Source organism: Callithrix jacchus, chromosome 12, assembly GCF_049354715.1.
Source record: "Callithrix jacchus isolate 240 chromosome 12, calJac240_pri, whole genome shotgun sequence".
In the NCBI taxonomy this organism is placed as follows: domain Eukaryota; kingdom Metazoa; phylum Chordata; class Mammalia; order Primates; family Cebidae; genus Callithrix; species Callithrix jacchus.
Window position 1 is genome coordinate 120697729 of NC_133513.1, and position 24773 is coordinate 120722501.

General features: G+C 48.8%; 1 protein-coding gene across 4 annotated transcripts in view; it reads left to right on the plus strand.

Moving 5' to 3' along the window:
• The window catches only part of DOCK1 (dedicator of cytokinesis 1), a 543687-nt gene that overhangs the window by 470694 nt on the left and 48220 nt on the right, over window positions 1–24773 (plus strand). For all 4 annotated transcript variants that reach the window (XM_035269471.3, XM_035269473.3, XM_035269472.3 and 1 more), the window contains exons 39-40: window positions 22254–22343; window positions 23228–23332. In XM_035269471.3, the coding sequence (XP_035125362.1) occupies window positions 22254–22343; window positions 23228–23332 (195 nt within the window). The remainder of the gene's footprint in view (window positions 1–22253; window positions 22344–23227; window positions 23333–24773) is intronic.

Below are 24773 nucleotides of genomic sequence, written 5' to 3' on the forward strand. Positions count from 1 at the left end.
ACGTTCCTTCAGCTTACACTTAAAAGTAGAAATCTTTTTAATAAAAAAAGTCAATAGCCGTTTTACAGATGCTCTAAAAAAACACCAGGTATTTTTATAACCCTTACCTGAGAGAACTAAGTCTGGAACACTGATTTGGAGGTGTTTCTGTGCCCACAGAGCTAATGTATTCCTTTGACATCTTGCATTTCTCTGTTGTCACGGAAAAATTAATCCCATGGCAGGATGGATGTTGCTCCATCTTGGTTGCTTCTACTTTAATTGGCTTAAACAAAATTGTAGATTCCACTTGACTTCCACTAGAAGGAAACCTGCCGTCATTTTAATCAGCCAGTATTATATGTGATCACTGGAGTTCTGGTGATTCAGATATATAGTCACTACTTAAAAAAAAAAAAAAAAAACAAAAAACAACGCTGCTTCACTTTCAGAAGTTTTTAAAACCTGCCACTGAAGTGACATCGGAACTCTTCGGCTTCCTCAAGCTTCCTAACTTATTTCAGAACCTGTTTTTTCTTTAAAAAAAAAAAAAAAAAAAAAAAAAAAACAAAGTAAGGCTGGGCGCAGTGGCTCACACCTATAATCCCAGCACTTTAGGAGGCCAAGGCGGGTGGTTCATGAGGTCAAGAGATGGAGACCATCCTGGTCAACAAGGCAAAACCCCGTCTCTACTAAAAATACAAAAATTAGCTGGGCATGGTGGTGCACACCTATATTCCCAGCTACTCAGGAGGCTGAGGCAGGAGAATTGCTTGAACCCAGAAGGCGGAGGTTGCAGTGAATTCTTACAGCTTAGTACTGGGAGCTGCAAGCCTGAAGTCACAGTGTTGGTGTGGCCGCCCCCTCAAAGCTGCAGCAAAGAATCTGCCCCGTGCCTTTTTCTTTGCATGTGTTGCTGGCTGTCCCTGGCACTGGTCAGCTGTAACTACATCACTCTAAGCTCTGCCTCTCTCATACAGGCCTTCTCCCCATGCGAGTCTCTGTCTCAGTCACCCTCTCCTTAGGAGGCAGCAGCAGTTAGATGAGACCCACTCTCCTGCAGCAGGACCTCATCTTCCCTTGATACATCCAGATACCCTATTTCCAGGTCAGATTCAGAAATACCAGCGGTTAGGACTTCAGATACTTCTGGGGAGCACAGTTCTACCCACAATTGCACCAATGCCCAGAAGGGATGATGGCTGCCCCTTTTTGTGGCTGTCGACCTAAGCCAAACCCCATTGAATACAATGACTTAACAGAGTGCCCGTGGTCACAAGCTTGGGATTCTGCTCACATTTGGAGTGAGCATTGCTGCATCTCATTTGTCCCTACCGTTCTTGACACAGGGAGAAAGTCTGAAGTTTTCACAAAGGTATATGAGCTCCCAAAGGCTGCTCGGAAATAAGGATCAGAAATGTTCTGTGAATTATACCCAGTCCTGCAGCTCAGGGGTCCCCACCCCAGGTCCTCAGTCCCTGGTACCAGTTTGTAGCCCTCACCTGGGCGGCACAGCAGCAGGTGAGTGCTGAGTGAGCAAGCAGAGTTTCATCTGTGTTTACAGCTGCTCCCCATGGCTCACGCTCCTGCCTGAGCTCCGCCTCCTGCCAGATCAGCAGCAGCATTAGATTCTCACAGGAGCCTGATCCTTGTTGTGAACTGTGCATGCGAGGGATCTAGGCGGCGCGCTCCTTATGAGAATCTAATGCCTGATGACCTGTCACTGCCTCCCATCTTTCCCCGATGGGATCATCTAGTTGCAAAAAAAACAAGCTGAGGGTTCCACTGATTCCACATGATGGTGAGTTGTAGAATTATTTTGTTACAGATTACAGTGTAAAAACTGCACCATAAATGTAACGCCCTTGAATCATCCTGAAACCATCCCCTACCCCAGTCCATGGAAAAATTTTCCTCCGTGAAGCCAGTCTCTGGTGCGAGAAAGGTGGGGGACGGCTGCTATAGTGGAACAGCATAAACTTTTTTCTCCAGAATGAGAAGCTTTGAGGATTAAGACCAATTACTGATATTATATTAGCTTAGCCAGGAGAATCCTATTTCTCAGCAAACTGGTAAAGAAATGGAGAAAAAGCAGCCATCCCTTCCCCATAGTGGCTTCATAGCTCCATGGCATTCTAGAGAAGGGTGAGTGGTGCTACAGAGCAGGCAGGTAGGAGGCAGGGACCCCAGGGTGGCCAGGAGGCCGGAGGGTCAGAGGTCACAGGCCTGAAGGAATATGTGCCTTTGTTGATGGCTGTTGCCAGCTCTCTGTGGCAGCACATCTTCTGACCAGCATTGACTCCCATGACCTCTCCACCCTCATGCCCTCCCTTGCCCTCTGCATTCCAGCCACACTGGCCCTTCTGCATCCTGAAACGCAGTAGCCCTCCCTGCCACTGCCCAGCGGGTTTCTGCTGCTCTGCCTTGAGTGGACATTCCTTGAGTCAGTTTACCTTTTGCTGCCGATACCATTTTGTCACTTGAATTAGCTTTTTCTAAGCTAGACTTTCTCAAGATGAACACGATTGGCATTCAGGGCTAATTTCTGTCTGGTTGGGGCCTATGCATTCATGGCGCACTCAAGGAATCTCCTCCTGCTGTGCCCCAGGCTCATTCCTTCCCATCTCAGCTTAAATGTCACCTCTTCTCCAGCCACGGAAGCATCCTCTTTCTCCCTTATGGCACCTATGATCATTTGCAATGATAGATTTGGTTGTGTGTTTTGTTAATGAGTTCCCCAGTAGGCTCTGAGCTCTGTGAAGACAGAGCCTCACGTGTCCGTTCCTCGCCATGCAGCTAATGCTTGGAACAGTGTCTGGCACACAGCACGTCCTCACTGGACATGTGTGGAAAGAACCAACAGATGAATGAAAACCGAGCATTTAACGCTGCTTCCTGACAGATGAGAAATGCTCATGTGTGGCAGGACAGGTGACCTTCAATAAGTGATAAATCAAAAAAATGTCTTTTTTTTTTTTTTTTAAGCAATGGTAGCCAAATATCTTTTTCTGTGTTGTGAAGTTCATCCAAAAATCACATGGAAGGGCAGAGAGAGTGTGTTCAGTTCACAACAGTGGCTCCCAGCTGAGATCTGCAGGAGGCATTGTAGGTTTTCCTGTGGGGGAGGGGGGAGAGGGAAGAGAAGGTGCAGCTCAACCTCCAACAGTGCACGCATAGCCCCCACACCAGAGAGAAATAAACAGCCCAGGATGCCCATCACGTCCAGGTTGAGAAAGCCTGGCTTAGAAAAAATGAATTCAAGTGACCAAACGGTATGCACAGCTAAAGGAAAACTGAATCAATGATGTCCTCAGATGTCCCTGTGTTTTGATGGAGACAGAACAAGGGCTATGGCAAAGTGATCATTGGCTGGCCTTGAATCAGAATGAGTTTTAGGAGGATTTTCTTCATAGTAGCTGTATTGATAAAACGAATAGAAAAGCCGCTTCTGAATATACGTAACATTTCCATGAGAATGTTAAAAAGGAACAAAGCCTCCTTATCCCTCTAAAACTAAAGTGAGAGGAAGAACAGGTGCTGGAAAAGATTTGATAAAATGAAATTTGAAGTATCTAAGTGATTAGCTGCAAGGGAAGAAATTCATTTTAACATCAACAAGCATTAAGTTTTCTGGGGAAAAGTGCAGTAGGAAGTCAGTCATCTTCCGTGACAGTCCGGATGGGCGGGAGTATGCTAGAGTTTGAACCTCTCCAAATCTCCGTGGCTCCAAACAGCACAGGTGTGTTCGTCACGCACGCTCCCTGTCCTCCTCCTTGCTCAGAACCCGGGTGAGCAAAGGTTCTGCCACAGAGGAACACAGCTGGAGAGGATAGCAAGGAGTCGTCCCCCCCCCCCAACCCCCCGCTTCGGGCTTCTGACCCAAAATGACAGGGTTTCTATCGTTGGCTGAAGCAGATCACAAGGGTTGGAGCCACTGTTCTGAACTGAACACACTCTCTGTTCTTCCATGTGATTTTTGGATGAACTTCACAACATAGAAGAAGATATTTGGCTACCATTGCTAAAAAAAAAAAAAAAAAAAAGACTTTTTTTATTTATCACTTATTGAAGGTCACCTGTCCTGCCACACATGAGCATTTCTCATCTGTCAGGAAGCAGCGTTAAATGCTTGGTTTTCATTAATCTGTTGGTTCTTTCCACACATGTCCAGTGAGGACGTGCTGTGTGCCAGACACTGTTCCAAGCATTAGATGCATGGTGGGGAATGGACACGTGAGGCTCTGTCTTCACAGAGCTCAGAGCCTACTGGGGAACTCATTAACAAAACACACCTGCACCACGCAGCTCATTATACAGGTGAGTTGGGTTCCAGTCAAGAGCTCTAACCAGTCTGAATTAACAAAAACTAATCTAGAAATCCCCAAAGTATGCGTGTATTCTGAGAAAGACAAAGTCCACGCTGGTCTCCCAAACAACCCGGCTTTCCCACAACTAGAGATGTGAGAACAGCATGAAAAACTCGTTGGGCCTCAATGCCGGTTTCTACATCGTGGAGTTTCTTTCTTCCATTAGAGAGGGGGCTTAGATAGGCTGGACCCTGCAGGAGAAGCAGCCTGAGAGAATGGCTTCCTGACCCCCGAGACTACAATGTGGAAAATCCCACCAGGTGGGCAGTGCGGCGGGGGGGGATGTCACAGAAGAAGCTCAAAGTGTGACATTTTGCACCAGACTTAGAGTCACTTTTGTTTAAGAAATAAGGCCGAGGCATGAGTATCCCTGCCTGGTTTGGGGATGTGCCACCATTTGAGAAATAACATCCTCCCACCTTTCCTAAACACGGTGAAATAAGACAAAGACCACGGCTGAAGGTTGAGAAGCTTGAAGTGGTGAGGGCCCAGGGCACACCTTTTCACACTCCATTCCCAGATCGCAATTCTCTTCGGGGAAAAATATTCTGTAAGTGGTCCACAGGTCATCACAGGCCTTAGTAAGCAGGTGACGCAGCCCATGGAAACTTGAAAGAGGGCCTTGATCTGTGTGGGGCACTGATATGGCTTGGATCTGGGTCCCTGCCCAAATCTCATGTCAAGTTGTCATCTCCAGTGTTGGAGGTGGGGCCTGGTGGGAAACAACTGGGTCACAAGGGTGGATTTTCTCCTTGGTGCTGTGTCGTGGGAGTGAGTGAGTTCTGGTGAGGTCTGGGTTGTTCAAAAGTGTGTGGGACCAGCTGGGCCTGGTGGCTCATGCCTGTAATCCCAGCACTTTGGGAGGCTGAGGTGGGCAGATCACCTGAGGTCAGGAGTTCGAGACCAGCCTGGCCAATATGGCAAAACCCCACTTCTAAAAATACAAAAATAAGCCAGGTGTGGTGGAGTGCACTGTAATCCCAGCTACTTGGGAGACTGAGGCAAGAGAATTGCTTGAACCCAGGAGGTGGAGGTTGCAGTGAGCAGGGATCAAGCCATTGCACTCCAGCCTGGTGACAGAGTTGAGACTCCAACTCAAAAACAAAAAAAAAAAGCGTGTGGGACCTCCCTAGGTTCCGCTCTCAATCTTGCTCCTGCATGTGAGATGACTGCCCCTGCTTTGCCCTCTGCCATGAGTGTAAGCTCCCTGAGGTCTTCCTAGAAGCAGATGCTGCCATGCTTCCTGTACAGCCTATGGAACTGAGCCAATCTTTTCTTTATAAAGGTTACTCAATCTCAGATATTTCTTTGAGCCCTCTGAGCAGTTGGGCACCAGAGAAACCAGCTCTGAATCAATGGGTAGAACTCTAACCCTTGCTGTCTAGTACTGAGTCTGGAGCTACATGTGGCCACTGGGCATTTGCAGTGTGACCAGTGTGAACCACATTTCTAAGACGAAGTACCAAAAAAAAAAAGTTCTTATGGGCTAAGTTGCCTCCCCTGAGAATTCGGGTGTTGAAGTCCTAACCCTCAGTATTTCAAAATGTGACTGTATTTGTGCTTGGGTCTTTAAAGAGAAAAGTAAGGTAAAATGAGGTCATTAGGGTCGGCCCTAATCCAATCTGACCAGTGTCCGTATGAGAAGGGAGATCAGGACACAGACACACGGAAGGAAGACCATGTTGAGGACGCAACAAGATGGTGCCGTCTACAAGCCCAGGAGAGAGGACTCAGCCGAAGCCCGCCCTGCAGACACCTTGACCGCAGACCTCTGGCCTCCAGAAGAGTGAGGAAGTGAATGAATGTGGCTTGAATGTGGCCCCCAGTACCCAGTCAGTGCTTCATTATGGCAGCGCTGGCAAACGAATACCAATACCAGGAGTCTCATTCATTTGTGTGTGTAGACTTGGCATTGAAATGGTAATAGTTTCGATATATTCAATATTACTAAAATTAATTTGACTGTTTAGAAGGTAGCAGCTAGAAAATGGCAGCATTCGCAGATGTGGCTTCTATTGGGTTCCTATTGGACGGTGCTGCTCTGAGTCAGACTTTTTGCCCTTGTCCAGTGCCGAGAACCTCATCTGACCAGCACTGCTGCCCGTGTGTATCTGGAAGGCTGAAGCTGCCTACCGTTCTGTGGGGCCTCACAGGCAGCCAGAGTGGCCTGCATGCCTATTGGTATCCTCTCCTTTTACTACATGAATATTTGAAAAACTAGACTATTTCTAAGAGTTAGAAGACGGGGACCCAGTCTAGAAAGAATAAAATCCATGTCAAAATGGCAAGGAAAAAAGCATGATCAAGCATGATCACAAGCACCAAGATACAGTATTTTTTCTTCCTGTGACTCAGTGTCATTTCTGTAGTGGTCAGGAGTATGGCAGTTACCTGTAGGAACCTGGAGGGAAGGGTGACTTGGGAGCACTCACATGGCCCTGAAGGAAATACAGAAGAGGCAAATAGGAGAGGTGGAAAGAGGCAGCTATGAAGATACAGTGTAAGAAATCAACAAGAGGCTGGGCACGGTGGCTCACGCCTGTAATCCCAGCACTTTGGGAGGCCGAGGCGGGTGGATCACAAGGTCAAGAGATTGAGACCATCCTGGTCAACATGGTGAAACCCCGTCTCTACGAAAAATACAAAAAATTAGCTGGGCACGGTGGCACGTGCCTGTAATCCCAGCTACTCGGGAGGCTGAGGCAGGAGAATTGCCTGAACCCAGGAGGCGGAGGTTGCGGTGAGCCGAGATTGCGCCATTGCACTCCAGCCTGGGCAACAAAAGCGAAACTCCGTCTCAAAAAAAAAAAAAAAAAAAAAAATCAACAAGCAGCAGCATCCTCTTGCTGGAGCCAGACAGAGTTTTCCAATACCGATTTCATGATTTAAAATTTAGAGTTATGCCCTCGGTGATACTGTTTTTGTTTGTGTTTTGGATAGATCCCATTGTACTCTCACTTTTCATTTCCTGGGCTTAGCAAGGGTAAGTCACGTTTGCTCCTTGGGATTGTCTATCCACGTGCCTTAGGGAATGCAAGCCTTCCTTACTGACAGACTGGCTCTAAGATTGCCACCTTCTTGGCGGGGTTCTACCTGGAGCACTGCTGAATAATTTGGGCCTCTGGGCAGCAGCCCTGCTGCTAAAACCAGTTACTTTGTGTCTCCTTGTAAGCTCTCAGTCATTCTCACCTGGGTCTGTCTGAGATGCCTACCCCGTCTCCTCCCCAAGGCCCCATGCCTGTCCCCACCCTTCTGCTCCTGCAGATAGAGACCGGTCTGGTTTCCAATAAAAGTGGCCTCTTGATCACAGCGTGAATTGCTTCAAAGATGTCCAAAGCTCAGGGATTCCCCCATTTCCTCTGCAGGCGATCCAGGCCTCTCACCTGGCATAAGGCCCCTTAGTTTAGGGATCGAACCTCCATATGTACCTGCTCATCACCCATAGCATGTGGCCTTCTTCTGAACATGCCCTCTGATCCCCAAGCCCTTGCAGCTTCCCATGGCCCACCCCAGCATGGACTGGCTGCTGCTTGTGTGGCGGCTGCCTTCCCGCCTTCTGCGCGTATTTTGCCGCTCTCAAACTTGCTTGGCTTTCGGAGTTCACTGGAGAAACTTGTTAAAATCCAGATTCTGATTCAGCTGGTCTGGGGTGGGGCCTGAGGCTCTGCATTTCCGAGAAGCTCCCACGTGATGGCTCAGCTGCTCCAGGGATCATCCCTGAGCCCCCAGGGCTGTCTTAAGCTCCTGAGAGCAGAGGCAGGGTCTGTGGCTGCTACCTCTGGCTCTCCCTCTGAGAGCTGTGCTGTGGCCTGGGCTCCACTGCATTATTTTAAATAGCGTTTTATTTTTATTTATTTATTTATTTGTTTGTTTGTTTGTTTGTTTATTTGAGATGGAGTTTCGCTCTTGTTACCCAGGCTGTAGTGCAATGGCGCGATCTCGGCTCACCGCAACCTCCGCCTCCTAGGTTCAGGCAATTCTCCTGCCTCAGCCTCCCGAGTAGCTGGGATTACAGGCACGCACCACCATGCCCAGCTAATTTTTTTTGTACTTTTAGTAGAGATGGGGTTTCACCATGTTGACCAGGATGGTCTCGATCTCTTGACCTCGTGATCCACCCGCCTCGGCCTCCCAAAGTGCTGGGATTACAGGCATGAGCCACCGCACCCAGCCCTAATAGCTTTTTAAAGAGTGATTTTAGGCCCACAGCAAAATTGAACAGTGAGTACAGTGGGTTCCCATGACGCCCTGCCCATACACCTACACAGGTCATGTTAGGGAGCTGAGCACATTCTGGCCAGTGCTTGAGCAGGCAGCATGTAGTCAGGAAGGTGCCTATTACCCAGACTTTCCACAAAGGTCCTTGTTTGGGGCACATTTTGTTTGTTACAGATCTTGTCTCCTGACCCAGACTGAGCCCCTGGGAGAGTGAAAGGCAATTCCTCCCACCTCCCCAGCCCCCAGCACCAGGCCTGAGGCAGATCCTACCCCACTCTGCCACGTGCCGCATGGCAGTCAGGTTTTATCAGCGTGTTCCTTTCCCAAAGTTGACACTAACTTGACTTTAGCACCACATTCGCTGCAAAGGCTATGGATCAGACAGAGACAAATCGTTGCAAGAGCAGGGCTGAATTTTCCTGTCTAGAATCCTGTATGTTAACATAATGAAAGTAACAATCTTCCGTCCGAATGATTACAGCAGTTTATTAAGTGAGTGAACAGACAGACAAGCATTCAGGGGCATCAGCATCCACACAACTTACCGACCTGACTGATGGCACCTTGTCCATCAGGCTCACATCCTGAGTGTGTGCCTGCAGCCTGTGGAGTGTTTACATCACAAGAACTTCCTTGGTTTGATCTTACATTTATTTCACTTCAGGGAAAGAAATGCAATTCCAATTTCAAGAATATATTAGGGTAAAGAGACTTAAGACCTCAGTTAAGCTTGGAGACCAGTGATTACTGGGGCTCGCGAGGTTAGAACCTGGAAGCCGAGTGGGGCATTAGTCTGTCAAAACCATGACTCAGCTACAGCTCCATGGACCCAGCCTGTCTCCCCGTGACCCGTTTCCATATGCGATTAAGGAAATCTTCATTACCTTATGCTGTGGCAAGGATAGACATCCTAGAGCTAATTTGCTGTTTTAAATGTCCACAGCATCCTAGGGGAAATAGGGGCTTACAGAATCCAGGGCAAGTTTGTCTTCAGACAAGGCTGAACAGGCCGTTAAAGGAACAGGAGTCCCATCCCAGGCCCCCTGTGATGGCATCGCTCTGCGCACCAGGGGCCGAGGAGAGACAGGAATTGGGTGACACTAAAGGTTCCCTGCCTTTGTGCTTGGAAACTAGCAAAGCAGAATGGACTTGCTGCCGTTTTATATTGGGCACTCTAGCTTTTGAATGATGTTCTGTTATCTTTCTATATTTCTTCCCCACGGAATCATTCTTCAATTCTTGCTTTTCCACCATTTTTAAAGTTTTGAATGTCTTTCAGCCTAGCTCTTGGTTTCTTATTCTTTTCCTTTCTCTCTGCAAAATGTCATTTCCATCTGTTTCCATTTTCATTCTTTTACGTTTCTTCCTTCCCGGGCTAATAATGACTCCTTGCTCCTTTTCCGTTCCGTTCTTACCGCCTGCCTGAGCATCCCCCAAAAGCCTGTTCGTTTTTATCACAGCAGACCAGTGTTCTTTTCTGACGATGCTCTGAATTGTCTGCCTTATTGTGTTTGGTTGAGGCCTAGTAATTTTCAATAAAGCCCTTAATCCAAGTACTTCACTGAAAATTACCAGGCTTCTCTGTAGAGGATGAGAGTCGAAAATAGAAGTCCTCCTATAAGGAAAATGCAGTCAGAGTGAGGCAGTCAGTATTAGCCAACACCAAACCACCTCTGAAATCAACAAACAGCCTGGCAGGTTGACAAATGCAATATATAATTTATAGGCCAAGTGATATATGAAGCCCTGTGACGATTTTCAGCTGGAGCTCTGTTTTATTTTCCCTTAAAATAACCTTCCCTTGACAAAGTTCACACTTTGCCTTGCACCAAAGTAAAAAAAAAAATGCATCTTGCCTCATTGTGTAAACTAAAAATAGGAGTTTGGAGCAAGCTTCCATTTTTGGTCAAATGGTTGCATTTCTTTTCCAAGTGTTTGGGGTGAAATTTTCATATCCTATAAGTTTCCCTTTGGAAACACAATTGTTATTAAGAGGGATTGCAGGTCGACATAATGAAGCCCTCATACGGGTTTCTTGTTGGCATTTCTAGGATTTTTGAAAATGTGATATTAGCTGGAACCAATTTAGCCAGAATTTGGCCTGAATATTCAAAGAGATCATATGTTCGTGATGATTTGCTCCTATAACTTATGATCCAAGCATGAGAAAGTCCATTTTCGGGTCAGTAACAGCACTGCTCCCTTGCCTTAAGTGGGATCACTAACAAGCTTTTTCACTCAAAGCCCACAGCGTGCCCAGTGCCATCCTGTACCATGAAATCCCGAGATGGAGCCAGGCCTACCTCCAGGCATGCAATTTTAGCAAAACGGCTCTCATATGAGCAGATAAATCACACAACTGCCCTTCTGCCTGTCATGCAGGTAGTCTCCCTACGTCACAGATGCAGGAGTGAAGCCTTCTTCTGGAGAGCTAGAGAAGATGTCACAGAGGTGGTCACATTTAATGCTTCTTGAAGAAGGAAATTATGTTTGCCAGATGAGGGCTGGGAGGAACAGGAATTCTAGAGTGTGAGAATAGCGCCGGAAGGGGAAGAGCTCCAGACGACGTCTCGCTTTTCTGGGGAAGTGAAGCCATCCTGGCAGATAGCAATGGAGGAGACTGTCTTCTTCCCTTTTTTCTCCTGTAACAAAATGCCACCGACGAGGTAGTTTATTAACTACAAGTTCATTTCTCACAGTTCCCGACCTGGGTTCCTAGATTAAGGCACCTGCAGATTTGGTGTCTAGAGAGGTCCCTTTGCCTGCTACACATAGATGGTGCCTTCTCTGTGTCCTCATGTGCTGGCAGGTGTGAGGGCTCTGTTCCGGGCCTCGGTTTTGAGGCCACTCATCCCATTCATGAGGACTCCACCGTCATGACCTAATCACCCTCAAAGGCCTCGTCTCCTAATACCAACACCTTGAAGGTGAGGACTTCAGCCTGTGAATTTCGGGGAGACACATTTGGAGGATAGCAAGGACGTTGGAGCTGATTTGTCAGTGGCCCTGTATTGTCCCCTCTGAAGATCTGGCTTACAAGGACCCAATGGCAATTTTATGAAAGTAGAAAATAATGGTTTCATTTTCCTTTCTCTAGGGGTTAATTCTGGCAACATGATGTCAGCAGACTTAGAGGAGGGAGGGTGGGGGCCAGAGACCAGATGAGGGGTAGGGAAGTGGGCCAGGCTTGAGCCCCGCAAAGCAGTGGCAGAGGGAAGTGACATCATGAGACTTCAAGTTAGTTGATTCCACAGGATCAAAGTCAGAAAAGCAGGTGCCAGGAATGGCTGGGGCACCCACTGGCCTGGACGCCAAGAGTTCCTGCTGGCAGAAAAATCTAGGGAGGGAACACTCACTTGATGCAGAGAGCAGACGGGGGTCCTTTCATCCTTTCAGCACTGAGCAAGGCAGCAAGGGTGAGTGCTGAGCAGTCCTGGCCAGGGCATTTAAAGGAGGGGGTCAAGGGAAGGGGGAAATGAGCAAGATCTGCATTGAGGCTGCCTGTTAGACATCCCTGGGCCAGATCACAGCTGCAGTGATGCTGGGTGTGTAGAGAGTCCTGGGCCAGGTCACAGCTGCAGTGATACTGGGTGTGTAGAGAGTCCTGGGCCAGGTCACAGCTGCAGTGATGCTGGGTGTGTAGAGAGTCCTGGGCCAGGTCACAGCTGCAGTGATGCTGGGTGTGTAGAGAGTCCTGGGCCAGGTCACAGCTGCAGTGATGCTGGGTGTGTAGAGAGTCCTGGGCCAGGTCACAGCTGCAGTGATGCTGGGTGTGTAGAGAGTCCTTGGATAGGTCACAGCGGCAGTGATGCTATTGCATAGAGGCCTGGGCCAGGCCACAGCTGCAGTGATGCTTGGCTGCTCCCCAGCCTGTGTCCTGCATCACCCCCATCCAGCAGCACATCTGCACTCTCCCCATGCAACATCCACGTGTTGTTCTCTGTCAGCTTTTCCCCTCCCACTGGCAACCATGCCATTATTGTTCTCATCTTTACGAATTCTTTCTTATTCAACTCCCCTGTCCAGCCACAGCCTTTTTCTCCTCTTTCTATAACACTTCATAAATGGTGTTCTGCACTTGCTGTTTCTCTCCTCCGCTTGTCCCTGGAGCCCACGGCCTCACCAGTGGCCAGGAATTGCCTGTGGAAGGCAGGAGTGAGCAGCACAGGGTCCCTTTCCCTCCGGTTATAGCACCGAGCAAGAAGCAGCCGGATCTCTTGCTGCCTGGTGTAGGCTTTTCAAGGTCGTTCTTTGCAGAACTACAAGTGTCCGTGCCTAAAGAAAACTGCCACAACTCTGTTATTAAAAAAAAAAAAAAAAAAAAAACCACCGAAAACCTTCTTCATTTTTTATCCAGGGCTGAGTGAATAGTTTTCTGTTTTGACTAATAAGAAATTACTTGGAATAAAGAATCCATGTTGAAGAGCGTAAGGTAGATGGACAGTGGCTCACATGTGATCTCGACAGTGACTCTCATATGACCCAGGTGGTAGCTCCTGCATGACCTAGGAAGTGGCTCCCGTATTACTGGGGTATTGTCTCCTGTATGGCCTGAGCAGTGTATCCTGCATGACCAGGGCAGTGTATCCTGTATGACCTGGGCAGTGTCTCCTGCGTGACTGGGGCAGTGTCTCCTGCATGACTGGGGCAGTGTCTCCTGTATGACATGGGCAGTGTCTCCTGTATGGCCTGGGCAGTGTCTCCTGTATGACCAGGGCAGTGGCTCCTGTATGGCCTGGGCAGTGACTCCTGTATGACCAGGGCAGTGACTCCTATATGACATGGGCAGTGTCTCCTGTATGACCTGGGCAGTGACTCCTGTATGACACGGGCAGTGTCTCCTTTATGACCTGGGCAGTGACTCCTGTATGATATGGGCAGTGTCTCCTGTATGACCTGGGCAGTGACTCCTGTATGATATGGGCAGTGTCTCCTGTATGACCTGGGCAGTGACTCCTTTATGACACGGGCAGTTGCACCTGTATGACACGGGCAGTGTCTCCTGTATGACCTGGTCAGTGACTCCTATATGACACGGGCAGTGGCTCCTGTGGCTCCTTTATGACACGGGCAGTGTCTCCTGTATGACCCGGGCAGTGACTCCTGTATGACACGGGCAGTGTCTCCTGTATGACCTGGGCAGTGGCTCCTGTATGACACGGACAGTGGCTCCTGTATGACACGGGCAGTGGCTCCTTTATGACACGGGCAGTGGCTCCTTTATGACACGGGCAGTTGAGCCTGTATGACACGGGCAGTGGCTCCTGTATGACCTGGGCAGTGGCTCCTGTATGGCCTGGGCAGTGACTCCTGTATGACCAGGGCAGTGACTCCTATATTACCTGGGCAGTGGCTCCTGTATGACCTAGGCAGTGACTCCTGTATGACCTGGGCAGTGACTCCTGTATGACCAGGGCAGTGTCTCCTGTATGACCAGGGCAGTGACTCCTGTATGACCTGGGCAGTGACTCCTGTATGACCTGGGCAGTGACTCCTGTATGACCAGGGCAGTGTCTCCTGTATGACCAGGGCAGTGACTCCTGTATTACCTGGGCAGTGACTCCTGTATGGCCTGGGCAGTGACTCCTGTATGACCAGGGCAGTGACTCCTGTATTACCTGGGCAGTGACTCCTGTATGACCGGGACAGTGACTCCTGTATGACCGGGGCAGTGACTCCTGTATGACCTGGGCAGTGACTCCTGTATGACCTGGGCAGTGACTCCTGTATGACCAGGGCAGTGACTCCTGTATTACCTGGGCAGTGACTCCTGTATGACCTGGGCAGTGACTCCTGTATGACCAGGGCAGTGACTCCTGTATGGCCTGGGCAGTGACTCCTGTATGGCCTGGGCAGTGACTCCTGTATTACCTGGGCAGTGTCTCCTGTATGACCAGGGCAGTGTCTCCTGTATGACCAGGGCAGTGACTCCTGTATTACCTGGGCAGTGACTCCTGTATTACCTGGGCAGTGACTCCTGTATGACCGGGGCAGTGACTCCTGTATGACCGGGGCAGTGACTCCTGTATTACCTGGGCAGTGACTCCTGTATGACCTGGGCAGTGACTCCTGTATGACCAGGGCAGTGACTCCTGTATTACCTGGGCAGTGACTCCTGTATGACCAGGGCAGTGACTCCTGTATGACCTGGGCAGTGACTCCTGTATGACCTGGGCAGTGACTCCTGTATGACCAGGGCAGTGACTCCTGTATGGCCTGGGCAGTGACTCCTGTATGGCCTGGGCAGTGACTCCTGTATTGCCTGGGCAGTGTCTCCTGTATGACCAGGGCAGTGACTCCTGTATGACCTGGGCAGTGACTCCTGTATTACCTGGGCAGTGACTCCTGTATGACCAGGGCAGTGACTCCTGTATTACCTGGGCAGTGACTCCTGTATGACCTGGGCAGTGACTCCTGTATTACCTGGGCAGTGACTCCTGTATGGCCTGGGCAGTGACTCCTGTATGGCCTGGGCAGTGACTCCTGTATTACCTGGGCAGTGGCTCCTGTATGACCAGGGCAGTGACTCCTGTATTACCTGGGCAGTGACTCCTGTATTACCTGGGCAGTGACTCCTGTATGGCCTGGGCAGTGACTCCTGTATGACCAGGGCAGTGACTCCTGTATGGCCTGGGCAGTGACTCCTGTATTGCCTGGGCAGTGACTCCTGTATGACCAGGGCAGTGACTCCTATATTACCTGGGCAGTGGCTCCTGTATGGCCTGGGCAGTGTCTTTTGTATGACCGGGGCAGTGACTCCTGTATGGCCTGGGCAGTGACTCCTGTATGACCAGGGCAGCGGCTCCCGTATGACCAGGGCAGCGGCTCCCGTATGACCCAGGTGGTGGGTCCCACATGTCCTGGGCAGCAGTTCTGTATTACCTGTGCAGTCACTCCTGTATGACAAGGCAGTGACTCTGGTATGACAAGCAGGGGTTCCCGTGTGATGGGGCAGTGGCTCCTGAGTGACAAGGGCAGTGGTTCCATTATGATATTGGAGAGGCCAGGTCCATCTTGGGCACCCTTGGGATGACTTTGGCATTGTGACCTGCAGTCAGCTGCGACCTGCAGACCACCTTTGCTGGGGCAGGGAGAGTCAGGCCTGAGTGTGTCTCACAAAGGTCTTTGCAAAAAGTCAATTCTGAACCTGGATCAGTCAGTGCCAACTGAGAATTCCAGGAGTACCAAGGACGAGACTTGGCTCAAGCAAAATGTGAGCAGCCTGGAGAGAGTGAAGATGCTTGCAAACGGTCCCCATTCCAGGCAGCACAGTTGCGGGCAGCACCAAGACTAGCTGGGCCCTTGGAAGCATCCAGGCCCACCTCACCAGGGCCTCCGGCCCCCGCACCTGGAAGGGACGCTGTCACTCAGCACACACTGAGCAGAGAACTGACAGAACACAGCCTCCTGCTGGCCGGGGCCTCCCTGGCCCCTGTGCTGCTGCTGCAGGTCCTCCCCTGGAACTCCGGATCCTTCCACACCAGTGATTTTTAATCCGTTTCAATATCAGAGACCTGTGTGGGACTCTGGAAATTCAGAGGGTAATTGAGTATGACTCTTTTCCCAATAACTGCTGTGAAAAACAGAACAGATGAATTTTAGAAGAATGTCTGAAATTCAAGCATCCCATGAAGTATCTTCACTGGTGAGTTCCTTACAGCCAGTCAGCAAGTGAAACCAGTCGCCCACCAGTATCCTGGTGAGTCATCGCCAGCCTGAATTACTAGAAAGGGACGGCTGTCCCGGCTGGCATCTTCCCTTTCATCTGCTGCTGTTCCCTTGTCCTGTGTCATCAGTGTTGTCTGTCATCCTATCAGAATTGTCAACATCACCTCATGGGTAAGAAATCAGTTCCTGCTACGTTCTCTACAGCTGCTTCTGTCTGGGAATGAAGGAAGGCGTTTTATTATTAAAAAAAAAAAGTTTGTATTCAAGTTTCTATTCATGGAACTTGAAGGAATGGAACTTCCTGAAACCAGGAGGTTCAGAAAGATAGGGAGAAGATTATCATCTCAAAAGAACACGCCTGGTATCATCTGGTGGAAAGCAGGGGTGGGGAGATGGTGCTCCGTGCTGCAAGTCAGCCGGCGGTTTTGAGAATGCCATAAATTGGATTAAGGATTGCACGTCGGAGAACAAAGTTGTCTGCTGATATGGGGCCTTTTCATTTAGGGCTGTGGCAAACCTCCTAAGCCTGCAGCACTTCTGAGAACGGAGCCAAACCAGGCCATTCAATCGCAGAGGTTAAAGTGATTCTTCCACTGAGTTAATCTAAATCTAGATCATATTGAATCTGCCTCCTGTCTGGCACGGAAACATTTTCCAAGGTAATCACGTTGGAAGTATGAATTACCCACACTCTCCTTAAAGCCCCATCCAATTAAAAGTAGATGAAAATCTCCTTGATGCAGAGGCCTTTAAAACACGCCAGGGGTAGTGGGGAGGGATGAGAGATACATATTTACAGGAAATCTGATAGAAAATACAACCATGTAACCTGCGGGGGAGTCTGAGAAGATATTTACTCAAGACTTGTATTTCTTCTTAAAACAATTACTTTTGTTATGTATCTAAAGTGCCTCCTCTGTTACTTAGGATAAAGACAGATTAGGCTTTTACTCAACAGTGAATCAGAAGCCCTGGCATTCTAGGCAGCTAGAGAGTTTGTATTCGCTTTCAGAAAACCAAGAAAGAAATCCAATGAAAGAGACCAACAAGGAAAGGTAATGTTTTCTTTGAAATGGAAATATGCTTAGAGAGGTAGTGGCCACTGGAGCCTTAAAAAAACATTAAAAATAGAGTTCTTTGGGAGAGATAGCATGGGGAGAAATGCCAGATATAGGTGAGGGGGAGGGAGGAAGCAAATCACGCTGCCACGTGTGTACCTATGCAACCATCTTGCATGTTCTTCACATGTACCCCAAAACCTAAAATGCAATAAAATAAATAAATAAAAGACCAAAAAAAAAAAAGTAGAGAAGTTCTCCCTTCCCAGAAAACGTGAGCTAGGGCTCTGGCCAAGGACAGAAGAAAGACTTAGAGCAGCAGAGAGAGATATTCCAGGAACGGAGGCAACTGGAAGCCTTCAGCAGGATGGGGGAGACAGACAGGGACTCTGGGAGGGGACCCAGGTGGCCGAGTGGGGACCGGAGGCAGGATGTCTCCGGCCACCTCCTACCCTCCCTGGACACTGGTCCCAGCTCTGAAATCTTTGTCTTCTTTGGGCTTATTTTTATTTTGTTATTCAAAGTATTAAAATGCAGCTCTGATTCTAGAATAACTTTTACTCATCAAAAATAGCAGATGGTTTCTTTACATCGTAGCTATGACAAGAGTATTTGGGGAGCATTTAAGTAAAACAGTGTTCTTAAGTTTATCGGGTGGCTCTGAAGTTAGTGAGGCCTTCAGTGGGGTCATCCTGAAAAGAAAAGGCCAAGGCCAGCGGGCAGGTGGGAGCTCAGTGCCAAAGGTGCCAAGAGTGACGCAAGTTTGGTGGTTGGCAGTCTGTCTCCCCTGTGGGAAGCTGGAGTTCAAGACCACCCTGGACTGTTTTCAAATCCATCCTTGCAGGAGGTGGGGAAGCAGCTGGAAGTGCTGCTATGTGGCTGTCAGGAGCAAGAACTTTCCAAAAGGCCACACTGGGTCAAGTCCACCGCTTAACTGCTGTGTATCCTTGGCAAAGATAGTTACTGGTCTGATCTCTAGATTTCTTATCTGCAAAATGGGTATAATGCAGATGCTCACCTGACAAGGTGATTGGAGCTTAAATGAGAGCGCACAGGTGGCTGGCCATAGAGTAATCTGGGAAAAGCCAAAAGCGCCTTTGCAAAATATCAAGTGAGGAAATGATGGCGGTAAAAGAGATCTGATCTTAATCCTGCCCCGCCCCGCACTACCCCACTCAGACCTCTCCTGTAACCATTCCTGGGCTTTGGCTAAGCCAACTTTGGGAGACCACTGGTTTCTAGTGTAAATGATAATAGGCCTTTCCCAAAACTCAGCCGCCTTTATAAAGCTAATGAAAGGTCATCAGGCTAGGAAGAGGAAAGGAACCTGAATTCTGCTAAAGTATAGACTGGTCAAAAGATACGCAACTTCACTATTGTAGATCAGCCTTTTGAGATCTTTTCAGGTTTTCTGCATGTCTGACACCTGGCTCCACCCAGACCATGGACCCCACTCCTATGGCCCACCTAGAAGCAACTCAGTTCACTCCACCCAGACCATGGACCCCACTCCTATGCCCCACCTAGAAGCAACTCAGTTCACTCCACCCAGACCATGGACCCCACTCCTATGCCCCACCTAGAAGCAACTCAGTTCACTCCACCCAGACCATGGACCCCACTCCTATGGCCCACCTAGAAGCAATAGAAGCAACTCAGTTCACTCCACCCAGACCATGGACCCCACTCCTATGCCCCACCTAGAAGCAACTCAGTTCACTCCACCCAGACCATGGACCCCACTCCTATGGCCCACCTAGAAGCAATAGAAGCAACTCAGTTCACTCCAGCCAGACCATGGACCCCACTCCTATGGCCCACCTAGAAGCAACTCAGTTCACTCCACCCAGACCATGGACCCCACTCCTATGGCCCACCTAGAAGCAACTCAGTTCACTCCAGCCAGACCATGGACCCCACTCCTATGGCCCACCTAGAAGCAACTCAGTTCACTCCACCCAGACCATGGACCCCACTCCTATGGCCCACCTAGAAGCAACTCAGTTCACTCCACCCAGACCATGGACCCCACTCCTATGCCCCACCTAGAAGCAACTCAGTTCACTCCACCCAGACCATGGACCCCACTCCTATGGCCCACCTAGAAGCAACTCAGTTCACTCCACCCAGACCATGGACCCCACTCCTATGGCCCACCTAGAAGCAACTCAGTTCACTCCACCCAGACCATGGACCCCACTCCTATGCCCCACCTAGAAGCAACTCAGTTCACTCCACCCAGACCATGGACCCCACTCCTATGGCCCACCTAGAAGCAACTCAGTTCACTCCAACCAGACCATGGACCCCACTCCTATGGCCCACCTAGAAGCAATAGAAGCAACTCAGTTCACTCCACCCAGACCATGGACCGCACTCCTATGCCCCACCTAGAAACAACTCAGTTCACTCCATCCAGACCATGGACCCCACTCCTATGCCCCACCTAGAAGCAACTCAGTTCACTCCACCCAGACCATGGACCCCACTCCTATGGCCCACCTAGAAGCAACTCAGTTCACTCCACCCAGACCATGGACCCCACTCCTATGGCCCACCTAGAAGCAACTCAGTTCAAGAGGACAGCTCTGACACCCTGTGATTTCACCTCTGACCCAACCCATCAGCAACAAGCACCCATTACCTGGCTGCCACCACCCCTTCTCGCAATCCGCCTTTGAAAAACCCCTCACCTAGCAGCCTTTGGGGAGATTGATTTGAATAATGACTCCATCTCCCATGTGGCACCATTACTGGCAGCAAATCCTTATGGGGCTGCAGCAACCTCAGTTCTCACCTCCTCAGAAGAAGGAATTCGATTGAAGGGCATAAAGCAGAAGAGGAGACTGACGCAAGTTTCAGAGCAGAAGTGAAAGTTTATTAAAAAGTTTTAGAGCAGTAATGAAGACAGTACACTTGGAAGAGGGCTAAGCAGACATCTTGGAGGTCAAGTGCCCCATTTGACCTTGGACTTGGGGTTTATATGCTGGTCTACTTCCAGTGTCTTTTATCCCTTTTCCAGTGGAATGCCCCTAGAAAGTTACCCGTTAAACTCTGCCATTTTGCCTCTCAATTCACATGCTTGAGCCCACTCATTCAACTCCTGAGATCTTATCAAGTTACTGATCACCAACTTAAGGTGTTTCTAGCTACTGGGAGACTGCCTTTCCCTGGCACTGTCTGTGACAAATTATTATTTTAGAGAGATGGTGTAACAATTGCCTGACCGTCACCTGATGGTCACCTGACTTTCCTGACAGGGTGTCAGGGGAGCCTTCTCCTGCCCTGCTCATGCCTGACTAGCTACCTACTATAACAGCGTGGCTGGTCTTCCGTCAGTCAAACTCTTTCTTTACTGCAATGCCTTGGTCTTTTTTTGTGCGGCAGGCAGGTAGGGGCTCAGTGCCAAGGGTGGTCCAGGTTTGGGGGCTGGAAAGCCTGGCCTGTTGGGTGGTTACAAAGCTGTCACCTCTGTTGCTGTTGTGGTCATTGCTGTCCTCCTGGGGATGGCAGTGTACCCAGTTGTGTTCAGCATCCCAGCAAGGAATGGAGTGCAAGTTACAGGGGGAATGCGTGGCTCCCTGAGGACTGCCGCTGACCTCTTGTGGGAATGACGGCGGTTGAGAAGTGGTAATTCGTGGCTGGGAATGCAGCATGTGGGGTGGTAGGAAGCTTTCCTGATTGTAAATCAACATCCTGCAGTTCTATTCACTAAACCTTGTTGAGCAGGCCCTGGATTAAGGTCCAAAGGTTTTACAGGTTGATAAAGCTGAGCCCCTGTCCTCAAGGGCTTCCATTCTCAGAAGAGGAATGACAAAGGGGCATGCTAGTTTCAGTATATTACCAAAAGCTTTGAGGCAGCAGGATCCTGGGTCTTTGTGAGAGCATGAAGGAGGAGAGGAGGCAGCAGCTAGGAAGGCTTCCTGAAAGAGGTGGTTCCTCTGACTTTTCCATGTTTTTTTTCTAGTAATCCACTTTGTTTTCTCAAGAAAAATAAGGGAAATTCAGGCCAATTATCTATCAACAAATTATTTCACATGCATCAACAGCTTATCAACATTTTAATAAATTGGTTATTTAGAAAGTTACTTACCTTACAAAGTTCCCCCTTTTCTTTTTTTTTTTTCCCCAGGCTGCAATGCAATGGTGCCATCTTGGCTCACTGCAACCTCTGCCTCCCTGGGTCAAGTGATTCTTCTGCCTCAGCCTCCCGAGTAGCTGGGATTACAGGCATGCACCACCACATCCGGCTAATTTTGTATTTTTAGTAGAGACGGGGTTTCTCCATGTTGGCAAGGCTATCAAACTCCCAACCGCAGGTGATCTACCCGCCTTGGCCTTCCACAGCGCTGGGATTATAGGCATGAGCCACTGCATCCGGCCCCAAAGTTACCCTTTATGAAAATGATGGCAGGTTTTATATCCATGGTATAGTCACACAGGTACATCAGATTTTCTCCAAGCTTTAGTTTAGAGTCGAAGTCTGCCTTGATATTTCTGACCATTGATGATTTTCGACATAAGCATCTATTAAGTGGACAGTTTGGGAAAGGAGCCAAGTCAGGCCCCCAATTTCTATATAAATGCACCCCACAGCCTCTCTTCACCTTCCAATTCCTTTTCCCTGGCTCCAAGGCTGCTCTGCCAGCTGGGCTTCGGGCCACAGCTGGCAGCAGGAGAGCAAGGACAGGAGCAGTGAAGACCGACCAGCTGCTGTTGCCGTGGCCAGAGGCCTGCATGACGGACCTGCCAGTGACTGACCTGTTTGGCCAACTGATGCCATGGGTCATGAGCCAGAAGACAGAGGCTTCAAGAAAATACTTGTATTTTATCAGTATTATTTTCATAGTGTTTCATTTCTTCAAATACACTTCCACATTGTTTTATTTTAGATGATTGCATTGGTGTTTTACTCTTTGCACGATTCAGGTCTCCGTTTCTCTTTCTTTATTTTAACTCACAGATGTGGGAGGAGGCCATTGCCTTGGGCAAGGAGCTAGCCGAGCAGTATGAAAACGAAATGTTTGATTACGAGCAACTCAGCGAATTGCTGGTGAGTCTTTCTTTCTTTCCATGTAAATGAACACAGGCAATCTCAGCTGGTTTTTCAGGAATTTCTCTTTCCATGTCAAGGATGGGGTTGAGCACCCTGGGACCTTGGCCATGTCCCTCCATGTTTCCCAGGAAGATGGTTTTAGTTTATTTGCTGGTTGATACTTCGCCCATAAATATTCACTTTTTAGTCCCAAGTCAGCTCTTATAACTAAACTCTTCAGGCTTCTAGGAACAAACCGGGCATAAACAACTGCTGGCCCTGTATGTAGTGCTCTTGACAGCCCAGGAGTCTCTGGGGGTTTGTACTGGTTGAAAACTGGCCCCTTCTACAAGATGGGGATGGACGGATCGTGAGCAGACCTTTCTTCTGACTGGAAGCGCTGTACGTTTCTAATCGCTGCCTCCTCCAACATGTCATCTTTGTGTTGAGCAGACCGCCTTCATGATATTGGAACGTTTGTCATGGATTTAGAATAGAACGATTCTGCTCTTTGAAATTCTCCTTGAATGTATCCCACTGTCTGACTCATACCATTTAAAAAATACGAAGGGCCAGCCATTTAATCAGAAGAAAACACATTTCTATGGCACCTCTTTGGTTATTGAAAACACCCACAAGTCACAAGTGGTTGCTGAATTTGGCTTGTTTGCTCAGATTCTCTTGTGGAATGATGGAGAATGAGTGGAAAATAACGTCGCGATAATGGAGTGAGATGAAATTCAGGTGCAAGCCTCAGCACCCTCTCCCACCATCTCCTTCTCCCATAGTCTCCCTCTCCCACCCTACACAAGTTTCTAGAGCTTAAAAAGCCCACAAGAAGAATCCAGAGCCACACATGCTTGAATGCTCAAACCTGAAATGCATTGTCTTTTTCCTTCCAGAAAAAACAGGCTCAGTTTTATGAAAATATCGTCAAAGTGATAAGACCCAAGCCGGACTATTTTGCTGTTGGCTACTATGGACAAGGATTCCCCACATTCCTACGGGTAAAGTTTGGTTCTGCTTAACCTGAGCCATGATCATTCCCCCAGCAGAGAGTCCCCTTCCCATTCTGAGGAAGGATGGGGACTTTGCATCCATGTGGCAATGTCCAATTCTCTACACTGCCATAGCGCTCGCTGGTTAGCCTGGGCGGGCAGAGAGGAGCTGACAAGATTTTCTTTATTTGCATATAACCTTTCTATCTGATTTTTCCTTAAAAGGACCCTCCTGGCTGGATGCAGTGGCTCAAGCCTATAATCCCAGCACTTTGGGAGGCCAAGACAGGTGGATCACTTGAGGTCAGGAGTTCAAGACCAGCCTGGCCAACATGGCGAAACCCCGTCTCTACTAAAAATACAAAAATTAGCCGGGCATGGTGGTGCATGCCTGTAATCCCACTGGGGGGCTGAGGCAGGAGGATCGCTTGAACCTGGGAGGCAGAGGTTGCAGTGAGCCGAGATCATACCACTGCACTCCAGCCTGGGAAACAGAGCAAGACTCCATCTCAAAAAAAAAAAAAAAAAAAAACCCTTCTTCAGAGATTGACATGTATTGTTTTAATTGAGGTGTGATATACGTAACACATTATTCGCCATCTTAACCATTTTCCAAGGTATAGTTGAGTGGCATTAATGCATTCACATCGCTGTGCAGCCGTCATCACCATCTCCCTTCAGAACTTTCTCTTCTTGCAAAACTGAAATTCTGCATCCATTAAACACTGGCTCCTCATTCTCCGTCCCCCTAGTCCCTGGCAGCCACCATTCTGCTTTGTGTCTCTGTGAATCTGACTGTTCTAGGGACCCTGTGTAGTGAGATTGTACGGTATCCGCCCTTCTGCATGTGGCTTGTTTCACTTGGCAGAATGTCTTCCGGGTTTATCCAGGTTGTAGCGTGTGTCAGAACTGCATCCTTTTTAAGGCCGATGGGTATTTCAGTGCACGGGGAGGTCACGTTTTGTTTATTCATTGATCCGTTGGTGAGCATTTGGGTTGTTCCCACCCAGTGTGCTGCTGTGAAGATGTGTGTTTTTACTTCTATGAGAAACTGGAAATGCATGGCCACAGTGCTGGAAGATCCAAATCAGCCTTGGTCCCTGTGACGGGCATGTGCTTTCAGACGTGTGATTGAAGTAGTCACTGTGGTCACCTGCCCGGTGCCCATTTCACAGTATTCACACGAAGCCAGAGGAGAAGTTGTATAAATATTAATGGTCTGCCTGGCCTTCCATAGGATTATTTATACATTTTCTTGGATCCCATTGACCAATGGGGTCATGATTCCCTGATATTTCTTATAACTTTCTTTCTTTATTTAGGACATGGTTCTCTCTTATCCGGTAGACCACATGTGGTTACTCTGGCTTTAGGAAGCAGAAGCTCTGTGTCTTGAGCACAGCTGTCTGGGGCAGTTGAAACCAGTTGGGAGATTCCCCTGGTTCCAAGC